This window comes from Desmodus rotundus, chromosome 4 (assembly GCF_022682495.2).
Source record: "Desmodus rotundus isolate HL8 chromosome 4, HLdesRot8A.1, whole genome shotgun sequence".
Taxonomy (NCBI): domain Eukaryota; kingdom Metazoa; phylum Chordata; class Mammalia; order Chiroptera; family Phyllostomidae; genus Desmodus; species Desmodus rotundus.
The window spans coordinates 12450333-12473185 of record NC_071390.1 but is presented as its reverse complement, the minus strand read 5'-3'; the positions used below and the strand labels follow the sequence as shown (position 1 = coordinate 12473185).

Sequence of the window (22853 nt, the reverse complement as noted above, 5' to 3'; positions counted from 1 at the left end):
CCTGTCCAAGACAAATGGGGCTTTGGTTACTCCCTTGTATTTTAGCTAATCTAAAAGAAGCTAAGTAATAGGACTCCTAAAGGGTTATTCTCTCCTCTCTACCTTCCTTATTTATACATTCCAGCCATAAATGTGTCTGTTGGACAGAAGGATGACTATAGTAAGAAAATAAGAGTATATTACAGAACGTGCTTTGGGGGGTGCAATTACTGCTTATTGGTCAAGAGCCGGGGCATTGGATCAAACACTTGATATAGATGCCAGCTCTGCTACTTCCTGGAAGTGCGACTTCCAGTCTCACTTGCCTTGTATGTAAAATGGGATATTAATAGGATAATAACAGTGTCACTCACCTAGGGCTGTTGTGAGCAATAGGTGAGCAATATGTATGTAACACACTCAAAGTGGTCAATAAATGACAGCAAAGACTACATACTTAACAGTCCACACTGGCAGCTGTGACTATCACTATTATTACTATTTGCAAGAGAGATGCTGGCTCAGCCTTCCTGGCCCTGACACAAGAATCCTCTTCGAAGATCCCAAAGATCCTGAAATAGTCACGTTTCCAAATTAAATGCCCTTTAAAAGTCCTCCTCTGCCGCTGTCAAAGCCATCTTTATAGGACACAAAGAGAAGCAGGCTTGGAGCCACAGGGACTTTGGAGGGCAGTCTGTCCAACCTTTTCATTTTTATGTGAAAGAGCACGGGAAGCATTGAATGACTTGCTCAAAGTCTGCAGTGAATTTAAGACAAGGGCATAATGAGAACGCTGGCCTCCAAATAACATACTCTAACTCGGAAGTAATCACACACTCCTACAGCACAAACACATGCTTCCTCATGCTGGCTGTGTATTACAACCCTCTGGACTATTCTTTTGATGCATCTGCTACTTAAAATAAATTGGTGGGCTTCTTACATATACCTTTCCCCAGGAAGTTTAATGACGTGGAATATTAGTTCAGGTGTGCTACAGGTACAAAATGAAGGACTCCTGCGAGTCACACCCCAAATAACCCTGGGGGTTGGGGAGGGAGACTCAGAGAAAAAGATCACTACTAGAAGCCGGGGGCCTCAGCTCAGGTTACCTCGCTGACCAGCTGTCCAGCCTTCTTGGCCTGTTCCAAATTGAGACTGCCCTCGGTCAGCCACCCCACGCCTTTCATCCATGCCAGGTCAGCTTTGTACTGCAGCTGCAACAGAAAAGCCAAGCTCTGAGAGATGCATGGATGCAGACTGGGCAAAGTTGAGGGGAGAGTTAGGAAAGTCCTTGCTCCTGTACTCGTCTTCCTAGAGGAACTGCTCCCTACTCTTTTGTAATAAGGCAGAACTCTGCCTTGGTAGGGAAGCCATGAGGCCCACTTTGTAACCAGAAGAGAATGATCTACTTTAGCAATGAAACATCATACCCTAACCAAAAAGTGGGCTTTTCAGACTTTTTGATCAAGGACCTTACCTTCCAATCTCTAAACTGCTAAATTTCCAAGATTTACTCACCATTTTCAACATTTGATTCCTCTTTGTTCATCTTGACCTTCACTATGGCTCTGAGCCCCTGTCCTCCATCTTCTAGTCCCCATCATTCTGCTGAATCTATCTCTACCTGCCCATCCATCCTCCCTGGGCCTGGTACATCCCCAGCAGTTCTTTCTAGTCCTCTTAGTTATGGAATAGACTTGTGCACAGGTTGAAATCACTGGATCCCACCGCAAGAGAGGCACAGAACTGTCAATGAGTGAGGGCTCACCTCGCTCTGGAGCCCGTAGGCTTTCTTGGCCCACTGAGTCTTCATATCTTCAGGCAGCACAGTGTATTCGTGCAGCTTTTTCCTGTAGTCCAGGTCACTGGCCAGAGCTTGAGCCTTCTTGGCGTGCCTGATGTTTACCATATCCATGGGCAGGTGAAAGTGGGTCTTACTCTCTTCAAAGCCTTTCTTGTATTCAACCTTGAATGTACCAAAACAAGGCCCATTACTTGAAGCCTGTGTCTGCAGGAGTGGTGTGAAAACACAGGAAAGAAGCCTCCATTTTCAGGAGCAACTGGCACTCTGGGCAATGGCACCTGAGTGTGAGAAAAGTGGAGCCCAGTTTCTGGCTCTGTGAGGTGGCAGTGCCAGGGAGCTGAGGTCCCATGCTACTTTGTCTCTGGAAGGAATGCCTCCTTCCAATGCTAAATCATTTTACCTGGCTACTCCAGGAGGCAAACACTCTACCCATGGTTTCTGTAGAGGTCTTAAAGGGTAGAATAAAAAACTTAGGCTCCAGAGCCAACGCTACATAGCCTGAGTTCAAACCTCCCCTGTCCTCTGCCAGTTGCATGATCTCTGGGAAGTTACATGACCTCTGTAAGGGCTCATTTTTACTCAGGGGACTCTTGTGATGAGTAAACAAAATAGTAGGTGATACTTGCTTGGTGCAGGGACTGGCATATAGAAAATGCTTGATAAATGTTAGCAATGAGGATGGCAATGACAATGGTGGTGATGAGAGTATTGGTGATGATAATGATATGATGGTGATGATGGTGGCCATGGTGATATTGATAATGGTGATGATGATGTTGGTGAATGGAATGATGGTGATGGTGATGATGGTGGTGATGATGCTGTTGATGATGATGGTGGTGATGGTGTGGTGGTGGGGAAAGGCAGTGTGCTACAGTAACGGTAGTATGGTGCCAGTAAGTAAGAGTTCTAGGTTCGAACTCTCTACCCCTCCACCACTACCGCTGACTACTATGTGACCTCAGGCAAGCCCCATCTTTTTGGCCCTGGGTGCTCCAACTGCAAATATGAAATACCATTTTGTTCTTTAGCTAAAGTGAAGCCAAATTTTCAATGTCTCTGTATGCTTCACAACTATGCACTTCAAAGGACTTGTTCTATAGGCACATCCAAAATGGCGACTCCGACGCCAACCCTCTTATTCTATTCAAGTCGTGGCTCCTGAATGACTCACCAGGTAATTATATCTGACTGCACCACAGGGCAGTATAAGCTGACCTCACAGCTTGGAGCAGGCAATTGTAAAGCAGAAACCTGATACTCACGTGTCCTTTTTAACTGTCCAGGATTGGCAGGGAAGATCTGATTAGAAACCATGTCTGTCCTTTCTAGCAAAACTCACCTTCTCTGTAGGATTTTGGTAAGTGACATTTCCCACGGTTAATCTCCAGCCATTAATTACAGTTGTTTATGAGGATCATCATTTTGATGTGCTGGACCCTGGATATCCCAGTTCTTTGCTAAATATTATCACATGTGTTTGTGACCACAGGATCCATCTAGGATATTGCCACAATAAACAGGTGCTTACTGTCTAACCCTCCCAGTGGAATTAAGCTCCATTAGGGAGGAACCTGTTCATTCTTATAGCTCCGGTGTCTTTCACAAAGAATGTTATATCCATAATAGTTGTTTGGTAAACATCTGTAGAATGAATAAATGAGGCAGAACACCTTTGTACCTTCACCAGGAGATGCTGGTCACCCTTAGAGGGACACACTACTGAACTATTCCAAAAGCAGGGTATGCTTTGGCAAAATAAAGAAATGGAACAAACTTCTCATGCAAGCCAGGAAAGAAATCGTAGGTGGAAGTCAATAAAAAGGTAACAGTCCCAGGTGAAGGAAGCCCAGGAATAACTTTAAAGTAACACAACTGTAAGCAAAGGGTGGGGAATAGAAAGGAATTTACCTCGCTGCTCATCTTGGCAACCTGCAGTGAGTGAAGAAGCCTGGAGTCTGTAGTTCCCATGACTTTGCCTTTGTTTTTTTCATATTCTTCTCTGTATTTAATCTTGAGAGAAAGAAGAAAGTCTACTATGAGGGAGAAAGAAACTTCACCATCTCAGGGGTTCTGGTTTTAACAAGTGCAAGGGGAACAATTCTACAAAAACACCTCCCAGTCTTTAGCTCCCAGAAGATGAAAGGGTTGTGATGTTTACGTTAACCGTCATTATTCTCTTCTGCAGGACCACTGACATTTTATGGGAACCATTTCTTATGCATTTCCGAGTTAATGAGAGAAAACCTACATTGCTAGCAAGCTCTCCGGAGGCTTTGGCGGCCAGCAGAGACATGGCATCCAACTTCATCTCAAATCCTTTCCCCTTGGACTTCTCCCAGCCTTCTTTGTACTTAATCTGACAAACAAAGACACAGGTGAGTTAAGAGTTGCTACCCATATTCCTGCCAAAAATTGAAGTAAAAAAAAAACCAACAACAGCAGCAGCAAAGTTGGTGTCTTCATCTGTCTATAGACCAGAATCTTGGTGTTATTATCAAAATGATCGTAGCAGTTATAAGGCAGCTGATTGAGTCATGAGCTATTGAGCTGTGCTGTGCAATGGTAACGGACAGGACAAAGAGAAGACCCTCGCATTCACCCTACGTCTGTTGTTTCCTGATCACGTGACCTTGGGTCAATTACTTAACCTCTTTATGCCTTAACTTATCATGTGCAAAAGGAATATCCTATTATCTGTGTCAGAGTTGATGTGAGAATAGACCGGATGTAGTATATGAAAACAGATCTTAAGTTGGTAAAATGCAACACAGATATAAGGTATTGATCTTGATATGGCCATGGCAATAGCACCTACTGTTTACTGGCCCTTTCCTAAGTGTCTTCCACTCGTCAAATCTACGTCTTCCCATTAAGCGCGTGAGGCTCAGAGACATTAAGACCTCACATAGGGTCATGGGTTAAAAGTGGCAGTGCCAATATCTGACCTAGGTCCATCTGACACCAAAGCCCGGGCCACCATGTCCCTACCATACATATCTCCTGGGGGTTATGACAATTGAATAACTCCATACATAAATTGCTTACCCCAGTACCCAGCATAAAACAAGCATTCAACAAACATTAGTTCCTTTTTCATCTTCTTTTGCACCACAGATTCCATCCAGAAATCTAGAATAAGAAGCCTAATCCTAGCCCATTAGCTCATCTGTGACTCCAGGAATAATCTGGTGATGAACACCGATTTTAAAACTTGAACTTTCCCCACCCAGCCAAGCTCCAGCTAGAAGTCACCAGGATGATGATGACAATGACGACGACGATGATGATGACGAGGATGATGGCGTGTGTGTTCATGTATACACCATACACATGCTCACACAATGAGGATGAAATTGCTATGACTCATTTATCCCCAGGGAACACCATGTGCCATGAGGCAGAAATATTCGAGACTGTGACATGGTGGGCGCCCTGAATGACCCCTCTCATGAGCAGAACAGTCCTGGCTGGCCAGGCCTGGCGTCACCATGCTCACCTGGTGTACTGCCTCCACCACGCTCACCCCCGCAGCCTGCTTACCTCACTAAAGAGCTCGGTGTTGGTTTTAGCCTTCATCAGCTGAGGTACATCCTGGGGCAATGTGTAATTCAACTTATTTTTCTCATAGTCAGCACGGTAATTCACCTGTTGGATTTAAAATAAACCCGCAAGGTATATGCAAGGTTTTTATATGGGCAGAAGAAGAATTTTGAAGAGAACATCCTCTTTCACTTTCCCCTTAGACTCATAGCAGAAAAGAAGTGTCTAGAAAAGGCATTGTGCAAGGACACCTATAATTTTATGAATGTTTTAAATGAACAGATTGAAGATGCCAAATGAAAAGTAAAACAACTCAGGGGAACTCAAAGTATGAGCTTGCAAAGGATTTCCCTGTGGCTACCTCATCACCTCTCCTTTGAAGCACTTGAAGGGGTGGAACTTAGTTTTTTATCTTGCCTCCCTGCTGAAGAACATCTTGCTGTCTGCATGATGGATACTCAACGAATAATTATCAAATGTCTGACACACTGGGAAAAAAAGCCATTTTAAATCACAAGGAAAGAGCCAACCAGACATTATGTGATTCCCAGTGGAAAAATATAGCATCATCTGAGAAGCAGCCTTGCCCCCAAATTAAACCTGAACCTGACTGTGGCTATTGGCCCAACTACTGTCTAACAGGACATCTGGGGGCCAGAGCAGCACGTGGAATCCACGCTGGGATGCGGTCAGCAAGGCGCACAGACTGTAGGAAACGTTACAGGATAAACAATCCAGTTTCTTCAACAAACAATTTTCAAGAGAAGAGATTTAAAAAAAAAAAACACTTAAAGATGAACACTTAAGATTGCTCTTAAAGACATATCAACCAATCACAAAGTGTGGACCTTATCTGGATTCTGATTCAAACAAACTGTAAAAAAATTATAACCTATGAGACAACTGAAATGTTGACTGCTAATTAACATTGGTGATGTTAAGAATTACTACTAGTGCTTTGGTGTGGTACATTAAACTTTTTTTATCTCTTAGAGATTCATAGTAAAGTATTTATAGATTAAATTATATGCTACCTGGGATTTTTTTCCAAAATATTAACATGGGAGGGGGAGAGAGTGGATGGGCATAAAGATAAAGCAAGACTGGCCACGACTGACAGGCAGTGAAATTGGGTGATGGGTACATGGGTATTCATTACACTATTCTTTTTTACTTTTGAATGTATTTGAGATTTCCCAGAATAAAACATTTAAGTGAAGTGGGGCATTTCCTAGTTGTAATGAGACAAATGTCATCACTGATGAAAGTCATATCCTTGGGGAGCCAGATATCCAGAGGTCACAAAGCACCCGCAAGTCACCCAATCCAGCTGAGTATGTCAGGTCACTTACATGGCTCAGTTGCTGGGCGTTGATTTTGGCCTGAACAATCTGAGGGGTATTGGTCACCGAGCTGTACTTCAACTTGTCGATGCTCTGCCTGTAGTTGACCTGGGTATAAAGAGGCACAGGAAGAGGTCACTTGCACTTGTCTCTAAGATTTGCTTAGCCCCCTCTGCCTAAGCCCAACAGAGCTGAGATTCTCAAATTACTAGAAAAAAAGAATCAAAGACTCCAATTGGAGACTCAGAAAAAAACAGACGCACAGAAAAAAACAGTACATTGAAGAGTGAGTGATTTGAACATGCAGGTGATAAAAGAGGTTGACTCAGCGGCCAGCGAATATAGGAGGAAGTGCTCATCCACATTCTTCATCAGACAAATGCACAGTTAAACTGCAATGAGATACCTCTCCCCACTTGTCTCAGGAATAAAAATTTAAACTGAGGACATACAAGTATTGGCAAGGATGTAGAGCTGTGGGAACTCTCAGAACACTGCTGACACACCACTTTGGGAAACTGTGGTAGTTTTGCACATATGCATACCCTAAGTCCCCACAATTCTATTCCTCGGGGCATTCCCACTGAAAACATATGCACAAGGTCACTTTACAATAATTCAAGCTGTATGGCAATACTTAGCATCCTTCTTTACTCCCATGCAATGACCCCATACCCCATACTTCACAGGGCCCATACTTGTACTTTCCTATCATTCCCTGTCTGTCTAAACTTGAGTCTGATGTCTTTGCCATTCCATCTGCCTGCTGCTACCTCCTATTGCCACCTCCCTGGGTGACACCCCAAACACACAACTAGCTGGATACATATGACACTAGTCCAGGCTCAGTGAAGCTGGGTGGCTGTTTTGGGGGAAGCAGTAAGGAGTGGTGGGGACTGTGGCAAAGGACAGCAGCTACAACTCAGCTCTAAGAGATAGTAATGGTGCATTAACGTGGAGCAGAGTGGCCAGATCTTCCCACTATTCCAAAGAAACCAGAAATCCTTGTTATTATATAAAATCTTATAATTTTTAAATGTTAGCCAATGGTTCAATCTTTTTAAAACCCAGTGACCCAAGTGAAATAGACCAACAGGGCCAGTGTGTCTACACCTCCTCCTTATGACTCACTCCATTCTTGCCTGTCCAAACAGGCAAGTCAAAAAGCACTTACCATGAGCCTGGCAACCCCAGCACTCTGCCCCCCAAAGAGACTCTCAGCCTATACACTAGAAGCTTGCTGTGCCAAAGCTAGTGTGCTTAGAACTATTACTCGTTCTTTTACAGATGGGAGAGGGGCTCCCACAGCCAGACCTAACATTGCCTAGACAGGGAAATGTACTCCAGGTACAAACCAATGACTCACCAACTAACTTCGAGAACAGGATCTAGGAAAAACAGTGTCCCTGACACTAGGCCACAGAGTATTTTGTTGGACTTAGTGATAAAAGGCAGCATCCCTTTGCGCTTTTTAGGTAATAATTTAAAGAGAAAAGGTTTTGCACACTCTGAGTTTGGACATGGGATATGCAGAAGGGAAAACTAGGAAATGTAAAATCATTTCAGTGTCAACTATTAATGAGATTGAAGTACAGTGGCTTCCTAATGCATTAATTCAGAGAGAAAAATTATCATCTCATAATAGTCTATTAGAATTCAGAATTATGCACAATAAAAGATCACAAAACTCTATTTTTTAAATGGCATATTCCTTCCCGATAATTCTGCATTAAGTGTGTGGCAGAGCAAAACTACTTCCCTCTGCAGGACATAATCAAGAGTCTCTGTGATTAACCACACCTTTGCAACATCACAGATGCTTGGCCAGGGCTTCGGTCTACTTTCTCCAAGCTCCTCTCTTTGCTGAACATCAAGTCTCACTGTGATGCTCCTAGTGTTGATAAACTCCATCTGAAGGGAATGCTCTCTAGTCAAGGACTGTGCTTGTTTGTTTAATTTCATAGCTATTTGACCACATGCAAGGTGACCAGACAGGCAGAGACACCACAAATGTTCTTGTAGTGGATTCCCCTAACTTCCTGAACATCAAAGCCCCTAGACTGGGTGGTAAACTCAAAATCACAGGCAGCCTGGAAGGTGAGAAGAATATGATGACAGAGAGCAGCCACCACTCATTCCCAGCCAATCACCGGTGTACAGGAACTAGGGACACAGTTCCTAGAGTCTCCAATTTTTCAAATTAAAAAAAAGGTAAAAATATAAATTTGTATGTGAACTGTTACAATTGTTATATATTGGTCCGGTTTTCTTTAAACACTGTGTGGCCAAATCCAATACCTCTACTGTCTGGATCTATCTCACGGGCTACCAGTCAGAACCTACTCCTGCTGATTTCTAATGCAGACACTTGAGTTTTACTGAAATGCTCCTGATCCTCACATTTGCCAGGTAACATATGCAGCCCAAAACAAAAGGAAGTAGCTTTGGTAGTCAAGTTCAGCCCTGGGTTTCACTAAGGTGAAATGAGCAAGTCAACCCAACCAAACTTCCCCAGCAAAAGAGAAGCAAAGTTTAGGCCATTTATATTCCCCTACCTCCCATCCCTTTATTACGTGTTTGATAGCCCCTTTCATCTGTTAAACTCTCATTTGCCAATGATTGTCCTCCATTGTCCTGCACACTGTGTTAGACACGGGAGACACCCGACTGCAGCCAACACTGCTCCTACTCTGAGTGAAAGAGAGAGCGATGTGAAGACCTACCTGCCAGTAGCAAAACCCAAGTCGACTTCTGGAGCTGTTCTGATCCCAAAGAAACATGCGGGAAAGTAGAGCTGGGCATTTATTATCTGCTAGAGCCTCCACTGACAAAAAACTATGATCCCAACTCAGTTATAAACCATCTTAAGTACTTCTTAAAAGATAAATGCCTTTATCTTTTTCTTTGTGCTTTTCCATATTTTCTGTAATTAACATGTAGTAAAAGTCTTATAATTAGAAAACTAAATTTATTTAATTATGCAATATTTCATTTGGGACAAGCCGAACTATAAATAAATAAAATCATTGATATAATAATTAAGAGTTACATATTATTCCACACATATTTCCCAAGTGCTCCTAAGGAAAAGAAAATGCCATCATTACCACTTCCTCTCAACTTATATGCATTTTATTTTACTTCCTTCATTCCTTAAACATACCACACTCCAGAACTTTTTTTTTTTAAGGTCATCATTGCTAAGGAACACTTACTTAAATGCGCTCAGCAGTGGACACAGTCCACCAAATTCTAAGAGGAGACACTGAACCTCAGGTTATTTTAAGGTGGAACCAAAGTTGTCCCCACCTTATATGGAAAACCTAAGAGGTTCCAAACACACATAAATGTACTTCCCAGCAAAAAAGAGTGCCCCTTTCTCAGTCCCTTCTCTCTTGTTTCTTTCTCTCTCGCTGCCTAAGAACCACTCCACAGGAGAGAAGTGACCACAGGAAAGCAGAAAGAGCTGTTGGAAGAGCACTTACGTCTTTCAACGGGACCAGTTTCACGACTGTCTGATAGGAAGGAGTGAGAGTGGCTGGGTAGTTGTAGTCGACAACATCGTGTTTATAATCGGCTCTGTAGGCAATCTGAAACACAAAGAACAAGAAATTAGCCCCGCTTTCTTTTGACCTTGTGTGAATGTCAGAGGAAGTGTTTTTTTTAAAGTTACCAGAAACAAAATTAATTCAGTTTCATCACCTCCAAGGAAAATTAAATTATGTTCACACTTTGCCTTTAATTAATTTGAATTCTTCTTCTTAATTAATCCAAAATTCATTAACTTCCATCTGTAGCACATTGATTTTATCATATTAAGTATGGAAGCCCTTGTCGTTTTTTGTTAAGTTTTTGTTAAAAAGAAGCATTTGCTCTGGAATATACAATGGAAGAGCTTCTTGGCCAACCCCCAGAAAAATAAATGAAAAGAGTCTTCACAGTGTTTTAAATGTTTTTCTAAAGGTCAAATTTGACATTCTCAAGCAGAGGAAATTTGACATTTGTAGGTTTTAATAATGAAATTGGTCTTTTTGTAACTGTCTTTTACCTCTAAGATTTACAAGTTGGCATTTGCAAGCCTATAAACTGAATTGCCAAAGCCAAGGTCAGAGTGATGGATTGCAGGCTGTGGTGAAGACAGGGACTTGATGTGTTCTGAGGACCAGTGCCTTCAATGAGCAAGAGGTCTTCATTGAACACTATGATGGAATAAATGAATGGCCCAACCAACCACCCAGGTGCCTGACAGAACCCAAGTAAATCCCAAAAGCTTTGGAAATTTGAGGAGTTTCACATAAGAATTATGCTCATCCATTTCTCTTTATCTCTCAGGAACCGAAAGTATTTCTGACACTGGATCAATCCCAATGGATCTGACGACTGGTCAAACCATAGAAAGCTGAGATAATAGATTGAAGCTGTTGAAAATGTCAATTATTTTTCCTAGTTTTAGTTGTATGGGTTCCTATTTAGAAACACTTACGTGTCGGCCTTTACATAACAGAAAGCTGTTTTGTTTTGTTTTTTTTAAAGAGGGACATGAAATGAATTGGCTGAATTCCTTATGCCCCACCTCTTTCCACTCTGACTGACCCCCAGGACCTCCAGGCCCTTCACAAAGGGACTCACGTTGCTTGCCAGACTTCCAGCTTTCATGGCATGGAGAGTCCGTCTGTCCATACCAACTCCTTCGTAGTGGCCTCTCATGTGGTTCTGGTAGTTTTCTTTATATTTATTCTACATGGGAACACAAAGCTGTCAACAAAAGCATTCTCTTACCAACCTGTTGAAGACAAACTACTCATCTTAATGGAGTAAATGAAAAATATAAATGACTAAAGAGAACCTATTGAAGGAGTTGGTGTTTCACAGAATAAAAAATAAGACAAAATTTTTTTTAAAAAACCCTGAAATCTCAAGCAAGCACAAGTTGGAGTGACACAAGCACACAGCACGCAGGAAAACGTCAGATCCGATGAACACGGACAGCACAACGTAGACCCGATTTCTTTAGAATGGTTTCAATTGCACATATACCAGATTTTTCCAGTGTGACAACCTGCCATGAGAGCACGGAGCTCTGCGACAGACAAGCACCGACCGTGCTGGCGGTGTGTGCAACGCCCCATGCCAGGCTGGAACAAACCACTGCATGCTATTACCGCGATTTCTAAGCAGGTGAAGAGCAACCCCTGAGCTCTGCCAAACTCTACGCATTTTACAGCACAGATTGGTCACTATTGCAACCCTGTGAAATAATAATGTCATGTCCCAAATGCCGCTTACCACATAACCAGAACCAAAATGGGATGACAAGACGCCACCAATAGGAATATCTGGGTAGCTTCTAATGAAGCTACATTAAAATCACCTACCCTGGGAGGCCATTGAGTTGTTAGGCACTGAGAGTATTTGAACAGGATAATATCACTATATATCAGACACGGTTCTACTCGTCTCAGTCGATCCCCACGAGCACACTATGAGGAGCAGGAGTTATTATCACCCCAACTTTATAGATGGGCACAGTGGCTCAGAGAGCTTAAGTGATTTGCTCAAAGTTGGCCATTTGGCTAACTGTGAAATCAGGTCTGTCAGCTCCAAAGCTGGTGCCTTCACCACTAATTGATGCAAAATAAATTCCTCACTGAGCCTTATGAAGTCCTGCATGATTTTCAGCTCTGCTATGACATGCAGCTAAGCAGAATTAAATTCACATAATCTAGTGTAGGTCCTTCGTGTTCTCAAGGATCCGTCTCCAGACCTTCTCTGAGAATTTCAGAATTTGCAAGTGCCACTTGAGCATATATCTGCTTATCTGTGAAATGAGGAAATAAAATCCAGCTCCCCAGGTGATCGTGCAGGTCAAATGAGAGCAGGTATTAAGAAGCATGAAGTCGCACTGAGAGGGGACGTTGCGTGCTCTGCCAGGCTCCCCCGCCAGCATTCGCCACTAGATACTGCCATACACTAAGGATGCAAGAAGACAGGTAGGTGCTGCCCTGAGGACTCAAGGTCAAGTGTGTGTCAGGGGATGTAATAACATTTAACTCTATGTGGACGAATCCCAGCAGATATCCTTAATCAAACCTGTTAGGTATTTGTGCCTATAAGGCCATGCTTCTCCAAGACACACAAGTGCATTCCCATAGACTGTCTCTTAGGAGACCCAGAAATGAAGGCTATAAAGAAGCCCAGACAGATGCTTAGGCACTGAACACTCACATCGCTGGTGAAGTCTGAGATCTTGCTCACGTTCCTGAATTGAGGTGTGTCACAGTAGTTGATACCGTGACCTTTACTACTTTCCAGACCCTTCTTATACTCCACCTTAGAAACCAAAACACCAGTCGCACAGGAGGACCAAGCCCGAAGTCACTCTTGAAAATGTCACCAGGGCTTTACTAGGATATTTTTAGAAAATTTCCAACCCAACATTTAAAAATACCAGGCCTAGAATACCGTCAGTTAATAGCATATCTTCCTTTCAAGTGATAAATAAGTGAATAATCTATTTTGATCTAAAAATTAAAAATATATAGTCTCTTTCAAGAATAAATACTGTAAGACTTCATACTGCTTAAAAATAGCAAAAGTGGTTTTAGGAATCAGGACAGTGGTTACTCTTGGGGACAAGTGTCTGGGGGGAGGGTGCGGTGTCTGGACTTTTGTCGTGTTCTGCTTTTTGGTCTGGGCACTAATTACACAGATTCGTACACTAGTGAAAATCCTTCTTGTTACACTTAATGATATATGCACTTCTCTGTTCATATACTTCAATAAAATTTAACCAAAAATGTTCCTTTACAAAGGCATATAATAAATAAGACCATTCTTAGATGCGTAGAGTGTCTTCTAATTATAAATGGGTTGGCTAGTTGAGCTCCCCTGGGTCGCTGGGTGTACAGTGTGAGGCTACAGTTATTAAATAGGCTCCAAGTCATCCCAGGTAATCGGAGAAGGAGCTGAAGGCTGATTACCGTTAGTGGAGGCATGGCTGGTTTGTCTCACTGGATGAAAACAAGGGCAAAGCGAAACCAAAGGTTCCCTCGCGCACTCTTACCAAAGGAAATACAATTTGTTGTCTTATAAAATATATGGTGGGAATATGCTTTCTAAAGTATGAAAGATGCCAATGCCCACAATACGATATAAAATTAACAAGTACACAAAACTGTATATACAGGTGAGTTCAAATTCTAGAACCATGTGTTCTTATATTCATGTATTCATTTGTCGTATATTCACACAGAAAAGGCCCAAATGGTAACAGTGTTTCTCCCGGATGGTAGAACTCGGGCTAGTTCCAGCTCTGTCCCCAAGAGTCTCCCTGTACCAGAACAAGACACTTTACTTTTCCAGACCTACGACAAAGGAAGGGCCCAAAGGCTGCAAAGGCCTCACCGAGGTCTAAGTGCTGTGAGTCAAGAGTGAGGTGCAGCAAACGTTCTCCATAAATGACCAGACGGCGAGTATTGTAGGCTTTGCAGACCACAGCCCCTACATCCACTCCTCATCCTGCCCTGGTGGCTTGAAAGCAGCCACAGACAATATGTAAACAGATGTGATGTGCCTGTGTTCCAACAAAAACAGGCTTTGTTTGTTCTATTTACAAAAACAGGCTGCAGGACAGATTTGGCGCTCGGGTCAAAGTTTGCTGACCTCTGACCTCGAACAATAGAATCATCCGAAACATTTATTGAAAACGCAGATTCCGAGCGCCTGGCATGCATCTAGTACCATGAAGTAAGTACGAGACGCTCCGGATGAGACCAGGAGATGCCATTCCTGGAGATTCTAAGCAGCCCAAAGTTAGGAGACAAGGGGTTAAATAACAATTTTGGGTAAAGAACTGACCTTTGGAGGTTAGGGGAGAAACACACTTTAGGATATTTTCACATCTGTTTCCATTGCAGATAACTTATGTTACTCACAACAGGTTGTGAGTAAAACTACTTTTAATAGCTTTAATTCTTCCCCTCTCTCTCTGAGACATTGCCAACTCAAATGCCTTCAGGGTTCAGGTAGGCATTACAAATGAGACTCCAGAACATGAAAAGCACACGGAGAACTAGAGGGGAGCCTTTCCTTGCCAATGAGTCCTAACAATTCTAAAATTTTAACCACTGGGTAGGACAAACAACACATGCCCTCTGGCAGCCAGTTCAGCCTCCAAGATGATTCGTGCAGTTCCCACAATTTCTCGGAAACCTGACTACAATAGTGAGAGAATGGGAGAGGCTCAAGTTTGAGACACTTATTGTTCTTTGATTTCCACTCTCCAGTAATGACTTACAGTTATAAAGTTTGGCTCATGCAGTATTCCGGCTACTAGAAAGCTATCGCTTGAAACTTTTGAATACCTCAGCCTTGCAAGAATTCAGGGAGAAACTTTCGAACCATCAGAGAAATTTAATTTGTTTAAATGTAACTGGTTTGATAGTAGGCTCTTTTGTGAATTGCTCTTACTACACATTAGTTCTTTGGGAATTGGCAACGCATGGGTAGTATATATGGCATTCTGTGGCATTTTTCCTGGGGTTGCACCAGTCCCTGCCTATAGGAGCTAAAGGAGGTGACAGCAGACAGAAGCGTCTGTCCCCCATACGCACCTCGCTCACAAGTTTGTTGACACTCTGAGCCCGCTTCAGAACCAGGTTGTCCTGGGCTGGGAGGGAGTGGTAATGGGCAGCACCTTTCATTCTGTTAAAGTCCTGCCTGTATTTTATCTGGAAGAAACACACAAAGAGGGTCCTGAGCTTTGTCTCCATGCCCCATGACAGCAATCACTCCAAAATTACCCCACACTAAATGTCAACATCTACTTCATAGAATTTTCTGAAGGAAAAAAATCATAGGGTTTTTTTTTTCTCCATAAAATCTACAAACCACTCAGTCCCTTTCATATTGAAATGTTATTGACCCTTTTCACATTTTACACTCTAATTTTGCACGAAGAAAGATCTTAAAACAATCTCACAAAAAGGTGTCGTCCCAAACCCAGTCTGCCCTTGGTTTCAACATCATTTCTTATCTGCCAAGGAAGGGCAAAGAGCATAATGTACCTTTCATTTCCCCTTGGGGTAAAAGTGCACCGTTCTGGGCAAATGGGTCTAATAACTGAATAGTCACAGAGTAACGGAGAAGGGCAAAGGGGGTTTGAAATGGATGCTTGCCTTCTGATTATAGACCAAGTTCAAGTTAGTGTGTTAGATCTACAGTGTGAGTGTCACTTGCAAGTTTAATTATAGCCTATCTTTCAAGGACTGCCAGCTGGCCAACATTCTGCCAATGAAAGTCATTTTATCAACTGGGTTACACCTAGTCTGATAATCATATGACTCTTTTTAACCAGCTATTCCTCTGAAGTGCTTGCTATCCAGATGGGCTATTTTGCAAAGGCTAGACCGGCATTTGTACTTGCTTCAGCTGATGTAATTACGCCATTTGTCCATATCAATCTCCTCCGAAACAGATAAATGTGACAAACAGTCTGAACAAAAGAAGCAGATGCTAGAAATCTGGATAGAAATAGAGGGCTAACATTCTACTCTGACTCAGTGCTATTTATCTGTGTGTAGATTTCAGTAAGCACAGCCTTCAAAATCTCATTTCTCCTCTGCTTCTGTGGCCCATGGGTTGTCCCGATGCGGTACTCACATCACTAGCGAGTTCGTTGGCTTTCTTGGCGTTCTGATACGCGGGGGTGATCATGGCGGGGAAGCTGCCCTTCCCTCTGTGCTCCGCATATTCCTCCAAGTAACCCTGCTGAGTTAATCAAAGATTTCAATCAGTGATGCTCCCCTCCCTGCATGGGTGGGGAATTAGCAATGACCCCTCCTAGAGCCTGTTCCCACAGAGGCCTGTCCACGCTGGACATTCCAGGGGTCTCCCCAGAATGGTACCACATGGTGGTTAAGGCAGTAGACTGTGGAGTCAGGGCTACTTTCTGGTGCCCAGTACACAGTCAGCACTAAGTAAATGGTAACTGTTCTCATTATCATCATCATCATCATTTCCACAGGTTAAATCAAGTCACTCTACCGGTGTCCTGGGCCCACATGTTAGGGAGTACTCATTTCTGAGCCGACACCAGGAAAGTGCTTCCGTCTTCCAGGAGTCTTGAATGCTGCCTCTCTCAGGCCCACCAGCAGACTGATGCAGAGAGACACATTGACATTCTAAATACTGTCTCCCCCCACTGATGTATGTCATTTACCAAGAAGGAGAGTGTTACAGAATGGTGTGAATTTTTGTAATTGGTGGAACAATTTCAAATTGCTGTAAATGTATATTTCAGACTAAGTGTGATCATCTGGATCTTAATCTCTTCCTTCCTCCTCCCCACACCACCTGCCCACTCCCACAAAGGAAGGCCCTCTCTCACATGGAGCTCTCATCTTGTCACTAGTGTGAAGCTTCCCTGGTGGTCCCATGTGCTTCGAGACCCCATCAGATGCTACCTCCTCTCTGGGGAACACCTTCCTCCCTCTCAGCCCCGTCCTGGGCAGAATCAGCTGCTTCCTCATCTGTGTTCCCACAAAGATGGAGCAGCCCTCAGAGCCCTCCCTTGGGCTCACGCCTCCATTCCCTGCTGGCTCCCTCCAAGGCAAGGGCCTGCCCTGCTGCAGCACCTGGTGCAGAGTCCGGCACGCCCACTTCCTTAAAGGAGACAGCTGGGTCAAATCAGAAAGCCCAGACTCCCTTTTTATCCAGTAATGACAACTGTTCAGCCTGAGTGCTCCTTCATACTTGGCTGCCAGAATGTTCTGGGCCAAAAGTAAAAAAAAGTTCAGTTAAGAAAATAATAATAAAGGCACTCAAAGTCTTTGGTAATCCCCTTTGCCTACTCTGCTCTGTAGTTTGGGGTTGGTCTGTAGCATGTTTTACCTTCCCTGCTTATAGGTATCTATGTAATGTGGGCAAATCTGTGAGACACCTAATTCTATTGGGAAGTTGACTGGTAACAAATAATAAATTGATTACATGTCACCGTCTATTAACCTAAAAGAACAGTTACTCATTAAAAAGAAGAACAAACTGTTTGGCATTTTAGGCACGACAGATATTTATAGTTTATCTGACTGTCTGCCTGCTTCTCTCTCACTCGCTCACCCCCACTCAGGCCCCGGTGAGTCCCACACGAGCTGATCCTCTGGGCAGCGGCTGGCGGTGCTGTCAAGCAACGCCCACTTTGACTCTTGCGTTTGTTATCACCACGACTGGAAACCTCAACCGAAATGGCCTCATAGTCAAGAACCAGCTAACCATGCTCCTACAAAGTTAATTTCATTGATGTGTAGACTCACATCTGCCATTGTTATGTACGTGTTATGCTTCCTGGCAGAAAGCACTGTCTACGTTTAGAACAAAACCGTTTTTGTCAAATACAGAAACCAAATGTCTTTCAATTAACTGATTTTTAAAAAATTGTCCTGAGCCTTCTAAACAACATATTTAAACATGAAACCAATAAAGCCATAGTTCCACTGAGTTTAAAGCACTAAGAGCCCATTTAATGAACTTATCATGGAATTTCATAACCAAATATTTCTGCTCAAACCAACATTTGTGATGGAGTCACACACCATCTTCCCAGGACTGTCTGCACACAGGCAACTTCTTTCATTGAAGAAGAGAAATGGTATTTGTTTTCTTTTATATATTATGTATGTTGAACAAGTCATTTAGGTTGTACACTCTACCTACTGCCAAAAGATCAAACAACCGTCCAATTAAGAAAAAAATATCAACAAAGCCCACTGAATGTATCTTCCAGTACACGCAATTGGTCTTTCAATATTATTTACTTACAACCGTGAAAAAATAATGTTCTGTTTCTCCTTTACAATACCTGTCTAGTGCCAGAAAAGAGATGAAGATAAAAATAAGTTTGTAAAGCATCTCAACCTTTTTACACCCTGTCAAAATGTAGTTCATTTAATAAGTGAAATTTGGAAAAAGGGTTGCATTCTCTGGAATCTTGCTTTATTTAACAACCTAGATGAGAAACCTGCTTTCTAGGAAAATGAGCCCTGCTCCTCAGTGGATTGCTCAATATTTTCTAAGACACGTGTGTTGCTCCCCTTTGTGCTGATGCAGTGGCGGGTTAAAAGTAGCCAGCTCAGCCCTCGAGACTGTTCCTCAGCGACTAGATGAGAATGCTGTGTTCTTGGCAAACCCACCATCTTGATATAGGTCCTTTGCTTAAATAAAGAAGAAGAAAGTGTTTGGAATCTGTTTTCCTAAGTGGTTCAAGTTGAGCCCTGAGTCACTGTTTGCCCGCTACTTGGAAAAATCCACCTTTCATAAACAGGGCAAGGATAAACCACAGCCCAACCCTTGATGAAACAGTCACAGGCTGGGTCACAGGCTAGAAAACTGACCATCGCAAAGGGCTGTCTCCCAGGAAGTCATTTCATCACATACCTGGCCATACTGATCCTGTGTGCCCTCGGCCCCAGTGGCCGAACCAGCCATTCCTTTCATTTCTCTTTGATATTGTTGATGGTACCTCACCTGTTTGAAGGGAAAGGACAAACCCAGTGAACTTAGCCTCCTAAGGCACAGAGGCCAGAGTGTAAAACTAAATGGCTTGTGTGATGTTCTTGTTATGCTTGGTTGGTTCCGGGAAAGGTGCTGAGACATAAAAGTGCCAGCTATCATAAAGTCGATTGAAAACTATGAAGAAAAGCTACTTCTGGGATCCATGGTGCATGCAAAGTAGACAGGAATTTGGACTTGTCAGGCTCGGGTAACTTCCTGCTTCCTTGCCTAATGGGACGATGTTGCTGGGGACTCTTACATCGCTCGCCAGCTCATTGGCTCTTTTGGCTATCTGATAAGCAGGCGTGATCATAGCAGGGAAACTGCCCTTCCCTCTCTGCTGTTCATAGTCCTCTGTGTACAGCACCTGGAAAATGAAAACAAACTTTGAATCACAGGTCACCACCCAGCTGTCCAACAGGCAATCTGTGTGAGAAGCCGTGCTGAGGGTTCCTGTAACACCCTGCAATCCCCTGTCACAGGTCTTATGGCGATGTAATTGGCTGGATGGACCCTGTGCATCTTTTTTACCTTTTTATTCCCAGTACTCAGCACAGCACCTGGCACGTAGAGAAACTCCATGCAGAACTCAAACACACAAATACGTGTGGGGTGCCTGGTATGGGCCAGGTGTAGGGGCTGGGCATGGGCATAAGGTTTCCGCCTTTGAGAAGCTGCCAGTCAAGTCTGGGAGACAGAAAATGCTTCTCAACCCAAAGTAAATAGAAGCGACTTCTTCAGCTGAGTGTGAATTTGTGCTTAAATTTCCCACTCAGAACAATAATAAGCTCTTGATCCTATGCTATGGAGCAACTAGACCACGGAAAGCAAGTGGTAGAAAATCTTTAGAAGTTATGTACTATCATTCTCAGTGACAAGGACAGAATTCATCTGAAATCACTTATTTTAGATTAATCAGGTACATCTGATTTGTCACTAATACTATTTGAAAGTTTCTCTCTAAAGATGAGTTTTCACAAGGCCTATGTGAGCTAGCTTATCTGATCCAACCAAACTTGACCTTGGAGATTTCTTCCTGTTCCCTAGGTAGGACTGAGATGCCTCCTACATTCCCCCTCCCTCCTTCTCCAAGTAAGGAAAGAATGGGGAATCTTAAATGAGAATCACTGAGCCTTGGCCTCCATCATTTCTTACATCACTTTGCAGGTGCCCCCCAGCCCTGGCCCGTAGCAGCTCAGGGGTATCCGCCACTGTGGTGAACCTGGAGACGCGCTCATCGTGCCCTCTCTTGTACTCCACCTGATGAGAAGACAGCACAGAGTCAAGGTCATCCTCACCAGCCTTCGTGAAAACCTCTACCAGGAGCTCTCCTGAAGCTACACTGTCAGGCAACACACACCTGTGGCAAGTCTGTGTGGCTTCTCACATCGATGCCAATGTGAGAAGTCCAAGGGAGTGCCAGGCACTGCTAAACATGAACAAACATGAGCTCACTTCATCTCTACAACCATCGCATGAGGCAGGGCTGTTATTGACTGTTATTCTCCCTATTGTACATAAAAACGCTGAGGATGAGAGAGGTCGAGTAATTTGCTCATGGCCACAAAGCCAGTAAAAGAGCCAGGATTCAAATCCCAGCATTCTGGCTCCAAAATCTGAGGTCTTAACCAATAAGCTATGCTATTCTCCAGGAGGGTCTGCCATCCACTTAATGAGAACCTTATTTGGTCCTGCCTTTGGGTGAGCTACATGGTTGTCTCTCCATTGGATGGATGGGACCCAATCAAGGCACAGAGAATCACTGACGGGGTGGGGGGATAAGAACACAGTTTTCTCTATAACACCACACTAATGGTACCTGCTGCCCCAAAGCAGAGACTCACTGTATTTTGTGTGAATCCCAGGGGGACACTAATAACAAAGATTAGCGTGATTAATGGTGAAAAAGCACTAAGACACTCACTTGGCTGGCCAACTGGTTGGCTCTCTTGGCTCTTTGATAAGCAGGCGTGATCATGGCTGGGAAGCTCCCTTTGCCCTTCTGTTGCTCGTAGTCTTCTGTATACTCCTGCTGGTCAGACACAATGTTAGCATAAGAACCAATATGATTTTGGATGAGAGCTAATAAAACTATAATAGCAAGCAGCATCAGAACCAACACAACTGAATTTATATGGCACCTGGAAAATAATTCAGTCTCCTGGAATGAATCCAAAACTGTTATTCACTTTTTGTGAAGCTAGTATGCACAAATGAATCACACCTTCAAATAATATTCCCCAGGTCAAAAACTTTCCCCTTCGATGTTTCCATCAAATTATGTGGAACCTGGCTGTTCCTTTGACTCAAAGGCGTGTATGACAATGTAGCCATTAGTGTGCAGGAGACTCCTCTGTACCTTGTCCACCAGTGGTAATTCTACAGCATTGGGAGCAAAATGTCTGTTACTTTCTCCTCCTTACTTTTTGAGTATCTCTACTGATTAGTTTTCTTAATGAGCTATAGAAGCTTAGCACTTGTATTGCTATTGTTTTCTTTCTGTTTGCTAAAGGAAAAGTCACTGAAGAGTAACCATATTTTCCAAAGTGATTTCTTCCAAGGGTGGTGCCCTGGGCATGTGGAGAGGATGAGAAGGTATTCCTTTCAGGTTGTTAAGGATTTCCACAATCTGGGCTACGGTTGCCTTTTTTTTGCATGAACACCTTCTACAGGAAGGTCGCTCTTACAGCGCTAGAGGTCAGAAGTCTAAAATGGGCCATCAGGGCTGGTTCCTTCTGGAGGCGCTAGGGGAGAATCTGTTTCCTTGCCTTTTCCAGCTTCCAGAAGCTACCAGCATTCCTTGGCTTCTGGCTCCAAATGACTTTGACCTCTGCTTCTGACTCTGACCCTCCAGTCTCCTTCCTTATGAGGATCCAAGTGATTACATTGCAGCCACTCTAATAATCCAGGATAATCTTCCTATCTCAAAATTGTTAACTTACTTACATCTGCAAAGTTCCTTTGGACATGGAAGTAACCAATACACAGGTTCCAGGAATTAGGACATGGGAATCTTTAGGGGAGGGGCCAGTATTCTCCCCACCACAACCCACCTTAAAATAAAGCAACATTCAAACTAATGATTAAAGTGATTTTTAGGGCCCTTACCTCACCAAGAGATTTTCGAGCTTCAACCATCCTTACAATTTCAGGGTCTGGCAGAGCTCCTGGGCACCAACCATTCCCTTCCCCATATCCAGTCCAATAGGCTCTCTACAAAGGAAACACACAAACGCATACAAACCCATTTGGTAGGTAAAATCCCCCTACCAACCCCACCCTCCCAGTGATGCCCACACACCTTGTCAATATCAGAGGGAAGTTCTCTAAAAAAACTATAACCTGCTATTGGCATAGGGCATGTCTCAGCTACGCAAAGTGTTTGTTTCCTTTTCAAACTAAAAAATAACCTAATATCCCAAGCAATTGAACTTTCTGAGATTCATTTACATCATAGAAGAGTTTCAAAGGTAACTGAACAGTTCTTTGCTCATCACTGCACCACGATTGGGTGGCAGGGAATTACTGTGAAATCTGAGATTCATGAACATTTTTCAGCCAAGCTTCAGAAACCTACTTCCTGTTATGTGCTGAGCATTGGGCTAAGCAATTAAGATTAGAAAAGCAAAAAGCAA

The 22853-nt window shown here is 43.2% G+C and overlaps 1 protein-coding gene across 7 annotated transcripts in view; it reads right to left on the bottom strand.

Moving 5' to 3' along the window:
- Positions 1-22853, bottom strand: part of NRAP (nebulin related anchoring protein) — a 65084-nt gene that overhangs the window by 34596 nt on the left and 7635 nt on the right. For 2 of the 7 annotated variants that reach the window (XM_045191512.3, XM_045191514.3), the window contains exons 5-20: positions 22327-22431; positions 21143-21247; positions 20374-20478; positions 19478-19585; positions 19102-19191; positions 16333-16440; positions 15285-15401; positions 12898-13002; positions 11302-11409; positions 10158-10262; positions 6682-6780; positions 5330-5434; positions 4038-4145; positions 3698-3799; positions 1751-1948; positions 1092-1196 (exon numbers count right to left, since the gene is read on the bottom strand). In XM_045191512.3, coding sequence (XP_045047447.2) covers positions 1092-1196; positions 1751-1948; positions 3698-3799; positions 4038-4145; positions 5330-5434; positions 6682-6780; positions 10158-10262; positions 11302-11409; positions 12898-13002; positions 15285-15401; positions 16333-16440; positions 19102-19191; positions 19478-19585; positions 20374-20478; positions 21143-21247; positions 22327-22431 — 1773 coding nt within the window. The remainder of the gene's footprint in view (positions 1-1091; positions 1197-1750; positions 1949-3697; positions 3800-4037; positions 4146-5329; positions 5435-6681; positions 6781-10157; positions 10263-11301; positions 11410-12897; positions 13003-15284; positions 15402-16332; positions 16441-19101; positions 19192-19477; positions 19586-20373; positions 20479-21142; positions 21248-22326; positions 22432-22853) is intronic. The other 5 variants (XM_045191513.3, XM_024555589.4, XM_045191517.3 and 2 more) reach the window with 3 other exon arrangements.